At 39.3% G+C, this 7,745-nt stretch overlaps 2 protein-coding genes and 1 pseudogene across 2 annotated transcripts in view; 2 read left to right on the top strand and 1 right to left on the bottom strand.

Moving 5' to 3' along the window:
• The window catches only part of LOC107747082 (B-cell receptor CD22-like), a 76,722-nt gene that overhangs the window by 47,123 nt on the left and 21,854 nt on the right, over positions 1 to 7,745 (bottom strand). The window lies entirely within an intron of this gene.
• On the top strand, positions 5,502 to 5,885 carry LOC107747080 (histone H4). The gene has a single exon (XM_016561504.1). The coding sequence runs from the start codon at positions 5,526 to 5,528 to the stop codon at positions 5,835 to 5,837; it is 312 nt and encodes a 103-aa protein (XP_016416990.1). The 5' UTR covers positions 5,502 to 5,525; the 3' UTR covers positions 5,838 to 5,885.
• Positions 6,316 to 7,135, top strand: LOC107747079 (histone H2B-like; annotated as a pseudogene).

Raw genomic sequence — 7,745 nt, 5'->3', positions numbered from 1 at the left:
TATATATATACTATATGTATAGTACTGTGCAAAAGTCATAATAAATGCTTCAAAATTATATTTTTTATATACATGCATTACAGCTCAAGAGTTTGGGGTCAGTAAGTTTTTTTCACGCTTTTGAAATGAGTCTCTTATGTTCATCAAGGCTGCATTTACATGCTTAAAAATACAGTAAAAACAGTAATATTGTGAAAATGTATTACAATTTTAATAAATGTTTTTAATATATTTTACAATAAATTATTCCTGTGATGACAAATCTGAATTTTCAGGAGCCATTACATGCAGTGCCGCATGATCCTTTAGAAAGTATTCTAATATGCTCACATGGTGCTCAAGAAACATTTCTTCAGCAAAACTGTTGAAAAGTTTTGCTGATTAATATTTTTGGGGAAACCCTGATATACTTTCTTTAAAATTTTGATGAATAGAAAGTTCAAAAGAACAGCATTTATTTGAATGAGATTTTTTATAACAGTGTTAAAGACTTTACTTTCACATTTGATTCATTTATTACATCCTTGCTGAATAAAAGTATAAATTTCTTTAAAAAAAAAATCTTACTGACACTAAACATTATATATTTATGCTTACATTATGCTTTCTTTAAATACAGGGCTGATTCTAAATCACCCAAACCTTGACCCCTTGACCTGCAGCAATGTTTCAGAATCTCACAATAAAAGATGGACAGGTGAATCTAAAAAAAATGTTTTGGTTACCAAAGAGCTACTCATCTGTAAGCTTATTCATTATGACTCAGCACGGGGTCATGGGGTGTATCTTGCCTGTGTATTTATGATTTATTACATTTTATTTCACTGTTTGGCACTGAACACTGACCCGACAGCAGGATTCTATCTTTCTTCTTTTTTTCCTTCTCTTTAGCCTATTAATATCATCATAGCAGCTCGGATCCACATAAACTTTTACATTTGGCTCTTTTAATAGCTGCCATTTCTTTTATGTTTTTACTTTGACGTTATTTTGCAGAAACTGTAATAATTGAAAAAAAAAAGAGCTAATAGAAAAATCTGCTGGGGCACCCAAAAAAAATCCCAATTGTTTTCATGTGACACGGCAGAGGGGCCTGGGTGAGCCGTAAGCAATCCTTAAGTGTTTTCATTTCAAATTACAGATCCTGTGAAGAGACGCCACTGCAAACTGAACTGTGAATGGGCGGAGAACAGCAAGGACTCCCGCTCTGACCTGAGGGGAAAAGCACAGTCCTGCCAAGAATACAAAGAGTGCAGGATGACAGCAGCTAGGCTGACCAATCCCACATTAAAAGTGTCAGCCTGCTTGCATTGAGGGAAAATGGATTGCCTCTGTGAGATCAAAACTCCAGTCTCCTGATGCAAGAGGTGATTTTGCATTTGCATGCTGAGGCTTTAGGGCCTTGTTAGTCCTCAGACAGATGTTTAAACATAGTAAACATCAGTGAATGCTCCAACACTGATCACTCATGCCTGTAAAATACAGCAAAATGCTTTTAATAGAACTGATGCCCTTGACTCAGCTTTACCAGAGTCTTTGTAATGCTTCCTTTCCTCTAGATTAAATCAGTCTCTCTCCACCCCCTGGTATAATGATTGTGGTATTGAGTGTCTAAATTGCAGCATAATGAGAAGGCTGGAGGTGCAGTGGATCTCTGCATTAGTTTTGGTGGAATTATTTGGCCCCAGCCTCAAAGACGGGTTCACATTTACGAGAGACTCTGGCACAGGCCTCTGGGGGTCTAGTACAGGACTGCTGTTGTTGTTTTGTAACAATGTGGGTGTGATTTCCCCAGAGTTGTTTGACTTCTGATAGAGAGAATGAGAATTCTGTGGAGCATGCAGAGCAGTTAATGTAAGCCATGTTTGGGTAATAGTTATTTGTTTATGAGTGTGACTGTGTTGGTAACCTGATATTAGTGTGATTCAATCTGAGAAAAATTAACATGTTCATTAATTCTAAGAAGGCAGGAAATCCTTTACATTACATCACTAAGGTCTGCTGTCATCATCCCTCAAGGCTCAGCGGACATGTGTTTTTAACATGCATTAGAACGGTGAGATATCTCTGAGGTCTAAGACTGCTGCGTTATGGGCTTTTTTAGTGTGTATGTCTATGATGTGTTTCAGAAGATGGTGTAAGCTTGTAAACGGCAAATAATGATAAAGCAAGAGCCATCATACAAGAGTGTGTCATACACTCACATTCAAACTAAGTGTTCAGATGCACGTTAGAAGTTTGTTTTCAGTCAGACTAAAGCAATTAATAGACTAAGGCAAAAAATGTGTTTGTTATAAACTCACACTCTCAGACTTAGTGTGTTTATATTAGGGTGACCATATGTGCCATTTTCCCAGGACGCGTCCTGGCCAGGATTTCTATATTGCCTAAAATATCTAGGTTTTGACTTTGTTTGTGTGTGCAGACCGATCGGTGTGTGACATCAAAGTACCATACAGACGGTTATGCTTTCGAAACGCTCTCGAGGTACTTCGATGTCAAACACTGATCAGTGCACTGCTTTTAAGTCGAACACACCTAATATGTACGCGTAATTGCGTCGCTTTACCGTAGATCCCACCTTCTCACACGCCATGATTGGTCCATTATGTACAATGCTTGCATGTTATTGGTCAAACTACTTTTCGATCATTACCTTCAGCAAGCATGAAAACAGGAAAACAAAGCCAAAACAAATCCTGGCCAGGACGCGTCCTGGGAAAATGGCACGTATGGTCACCCTATTTTAATATCATGTGTTGTCTTATAGTTCTGTGAATAAAACCAACATCTACATGTTTGTTTAGGAACCACTAACAAGACACACCCTTTGAAGTTAAGATAGAAGAGCGTATTTACTTTACATTGATTGATGTATTCGTTGACATTTCAATATCATGTGCTGTGTTATAGTTTTGTGAATAAAACCAACATTTAAATGTTCGTCTATGAACCAGTAACAAGACACACCCTTTGAAATTGAGATGGAATACTGTATGTTTTAAAAATGAATGTTTTAACAGATTCAAATTTAATTCAATAGCGTGCATCCTGAATTACATATGATAGTAAAAGATGGCTGTAAATATTGTTCTTTGAACAAGTAACAAGACACACCCCTTGAAGTTTAGATATCAAACTGTGTGCATTCTAAATTAAGTTATTTAAATTTCTGAATGTCAAACTTGGTCAAAACATGTGCAATATATTCCTCTAGGGAGCGGTAAACTGCAGTCTTTGTAATGCTTTGCAAGCTTTTTCTCAATCGTTCCATTTCAATAACTTTTGTTGTGCTATAGTTCTGTGAATAAAACCAACATCTAAATGTTCTTTTATGAACCAGTAATAAGACACAGCCCTTAGATTTGAGATGTATTTTTTAAATACATTTCACAAATGAAGCATTTAGATGGAATAATTGTGCTTTTTGCTCTTCGTTTTGCACTTTGCAGACGGTCCCTATTCTGCACCTTTACATTATGCGGTCTATCAGTTACAATACCTTAAGGCAGATTAAAACAAATAAAACACATTGTGTTCTCTTCTACATTTGAAAACAATTATAACACATTATGTTTCTTGTCCTTGTGCTAAATCGTTAAAGAACTATTGAAGATTTCCGAGGCTGAATCTCTGACAAATGTCAAACCTCAAACGTCGAACCAACTTTATATCGGTGTCTCTCGCCGCCCTGAAGAAAGCGCTCGCTGCCGGTGGCTACGGTGTGGAGAAGAACAACTCCGACAACAAAGAGCCTCAAAAAAGCAAAGAAACCAGCGACTCCTAAGAAAGCAGCCAAGAGCCCTAAAAAGGCCAAAGCAGCCAAACCCAAAACGGCGAAACCCAAAGCTGCTAAGCCTAAAAAGACAGCAGCCAAAAAGAAGTAAAATCGATCATCTGTGGTTTATCAGATCGGCTCTTTTAAAAAGCCACCCACTAATTCATAATAAAGAGCACTGATTACCTGTTCAATGAGGCAAAATAATGGTCTTTAAATGTGCCATAGAATGCATTGATACAATATTTTAAATTGTTCTCTGATATCTACATAGTATGTGACTTAGGTAAGGGCAAAACATCTCCAGAAACGGTTTTACATGCCCATTTACAACCCTAGGATTTGTCTCTAGAATGAAATGGTCTGTTATTACCTTATTTGGAAGGGTCATGAATAATAATGTTATTCAAAATGTTTAGCTCTGCTCTGATTGGCTGTTTCGCAGTGCGGCTCATGTTGAGCTCTGCTCTGATTGGCTGTTTAACAGTGCGGCTCATTTCAGTAGCTCACACAGTAGGAAGGAAACACAGGGACAATATATATTTCAATACTTTCAATACTCGCAGTTATATCGTTGGGTAATTATACTGTATATAAAATGCGGACATCAGGGAGCCGCTATTAATATGTGGGGCATTGAAATACCATTGAATGCACGATCGCGTTTTACTTTCACTTTCGAGATTTGCGATCGCACGTGCTGTGTAAACTACAGCAGCAGTACTTACCACACATTTTACAAGATCAGATGCTTGTCAGTGGTGCTCAGGATCTGTAAATCATTCGCCATCATCCTCAGTCATCTCTCCTTACTCTGTTTATGTGGTAAGTGAGATCTAATGTAGCCTACTGTAACATAACCTGCTAGCAAGCAGCTAACCATGTCCCTTTAGTCAGTAGCTCGCGTTATTTTATTAGAACGCGTTATTTGCTTTCCGTGCCTTTCTGAATACAGACACCAACCCATCCCTGCACTTCACATCCGCTGCACAGCCCAAGTGTGTCTGTCTGCGGACTGCAAGACAGGGGCATGATCTGCCATTTTCGCTGTTGTCCTCGCTTGTTTCTTCACAATACCCAAGTAGATATAACTCCTGTCATGGCGCTGCAGGAGGCTAGCGAGGCTTATTGGGTCGGTCTGTTGGAGGACACCAACCTGTGCGCCATCCACGCCAAGAGGGTCACCATCATGCCCAAAGATATCCAGCTGGCGGAGAGCGCGCTTAAACCCACAGCCGCTTCAGCCGCACAAACCCCGAAGCCTCTTTTAAGAGCCGTCTCAATGTTTCTATGAAAGATGATTTCCTTTAATCAGTTGCTATGAACGTGTAAACGATTTGAACGGGTCTGAACTATAGTTCATGATCAGGATATATTATCAAAATGGTAGTTTAACTGAAGCACGTTAAAATAACATGATAGGTAGACTGTGTTCTAGGTGGTTTTAAATCTAAGTTGCTGCTTTTAACGGAATTAATGACAGTTTAAGTTGTCAGAAATACTTTTATCGTTATACTATTAAGTTTAATAAAAAATATAAATGTTATTTAAACCCCGTTTATTTCCACAAAGGACTGCAAGACAGAACTGGACTCGGATTAGACGTAACGAGTGACGTTTAGTTGAGAACCGCCCATGATCGTGGTTTCACCGAGGTCCTTTAGCGAAGTATAAACTAACTTCACTTCTTCTACATTGCTATTCTCCGATTGGTTTCGTTTGTGTGAGTTGAAAAGATAGTGTCAATATGTCTGGAAGAGGAAAGGGCGGTAAAGGGCTCGGTAAAGGAGGCGCTAAGCGCCACCGGAAGGTGCTCCGGGATAATATCCAGGGCATCACTAAACCCGCTATTCGTCGTCTCGCGCGCCGCGGCGGCGTCAAGCGTATTTCTGGTCTGATCTATGAGGAGACGCGCGGCGTGCTGAAGGTGTTTCTGGAGAACGTGATTCGTGATGCTGTGACCTACACGGAGCACGCTAAAAGAAAGACCGTCACCGCCATGGATGTGGTGTATGCTCTGAAGCGACAGGGACGCACTCTGTACGGATTCGGAGGCTAAGAGCTTCCTGAACAAAACTAAACCCCAACGCCTCTTTTAAGAGCCACACACGACTTCACTCAAAGAACAAGTTTCCGAATAATAATGTTATTATATATATTATTAAAAAAATGTTTTCAGTTTGTTTATAATAGTTGAGTTTAGGTTGATATTTTTAAAGTATTTTTTTATGTTTTAATGAATATAGTGTTTAGTGTTGGTGGTCACATTGTTCAAAAGTTATGTAATTATTCAACGTTTTGAGGAATAAGCACTGATGTATGTGAGATATAGATCAGTGAATCTAAGTATTTTTCGAAACGTGGAAATGAAATATAATCATTAGCTCATTAGTTATTGTGTTATATTTAGGTTACCAAAACTTGTTCACAATATTTCATTCATTACCTTGTTCCGAAAAAAATGCGGGGAAATCAAACAAAGGCACGGAATCGGATGGAGGATGATCGATGTACAGCATGAGATTGTGGGCGGGATTAACATTTGAAAGCCTCTGATTGGCTTTAGTGTGGCCAATGAAATCATTCTGTGGGTTGGTTAATGGAGACACGCAATCACAGACCGCCGTTTTCCCTTTTAAAATTAGCATAGAGCAGTGCATAAAAACCCGTGTGTTCCAGCGAATTTATTTTACTTCGAGTAATTTTAACGTGAACATCATGCCTGAAGCAGCGAAGTCCGCGCCCAAGAAGGGCTCCAAGAAGGCCGTCCCTAAGACCGCGGGTAAAGCAGGGAAGAAGCGCAGGAGGTCCAGGAAGGAGAGCTACGCTATCTACGTGTACAAAGTGCTGAAGCAGGTTCATCCTGACACCGGGATCTCCTCCAAGGCGATGGGCATCATGAACTCTTTCGTTAACGACATCTTCGAGCGCATCGCCGGTGAGTCGTCTCGTCTCGCTCACTACAACAAGCGCTCCACCATCAGCTCGAGAGAGATCCAGACCGCCGTGCGTCTGCTGCTGCCCGGAGAACTGGCCAAACACCCGTGTCTGAGGGCACCAAGGCCGTCACCAAATACACCAGCTCCAAGTAAAGCTCGTCTGATCTGATCAGCGAACACAAAGGCTGTTTTAAGAGCTACCCATACTGTCTTTAAAAGAGCTTGATATTACGTTACATTACATAAACTTTGCCTGGCTAAATTAAAAGAGCTCTCATTATTAGTCTTCGTAGTGATCGCTTAAAATGGCATTGTGTGATTTACAGTTTATTTATTTTTTTCTTTCTTTGCTGTGAACGTGTTAGAACACTTGTAGAATTTACTGCTAAGGGAAACCGATAAACGTTTCATTGACTTATTTTTGCTGTTTTTTCATTTTTCGATTTAGTTGCAAATAGGGCTGTCAATCGATTAATTTATCAATCGCATCCTTTTTCTGTGATTTAATCGCACACTTCAATGAAACTAAGCATAGACCATTTATCTTGTTTCAAATTTTTATTTTGTCATCATTTGCTATATCCAGCAAAGTAAACCAAAAGATTGAAGGGTGATTCTCAAAAATCTTTATTTTCTGCAAGCTTTTTTCAAGATAAATTTAGATGACTTCCCAAAAAAAGGACACTTAGAAACTCCAAAAGGACACCAAAGGACCAAATGCTATAAGGAGCCCATATAAGCACATATGAAAAGAAAAAAACAAATCAGAATTTTATAGTATGTGTACAGTGCAACAGCAAAGAGCTTTTTTACATTTTAGAGAAGCCAAGTTGCGATACCGATCAGGACCACATGAAGATGCCAAAAAAACCCTGAACCAACCGCCTGCTGACTGCATGTATATGTATGTGTGTGTCTATATATATATATATGACACATCAAAACATTATCGCGAATGTGTGTGGAAACAACGTGAATGTACGGAAATGTCTGTGCCTGCGCATAAATACAATGTGCGATCAGTGCGT

The sequence above is a fragment of the Sinocyclocheilus rhinocerous genome, unplaced genomic scaffold (genome assembly GCF_001515625.1).
Source record: "Sinocyclocheilus rhinocerous isolate Xijiao unplaced genomic scaffold, SAMN03320098_v1.1 scaffold1611, whole genome shotgun sequence".
Taxonomy (NCBI): domain Eukaryota; kingdom Metazoa; phylum Chordata; class Actinopteri; order Cypriniformes; family Cyprinidae; genus Sinocyclocheilus; species Sinocyclocheilus rhinocerous.
The sequence above is the reverse complement of the archived record's forward strand: the minus strand, read 5'-3'. Positions and strand labels throughout refer to the sequence as shown.

Coding starts and splice junctions, on each gene's coding strand:
- LOC107747080 (XM_016561504.1), top strand. CDS start 5,526: ATGTCTGGAAGAGGAAAGGGCGGTAAAGGGCTCGGTAAAGGAGGCGCT.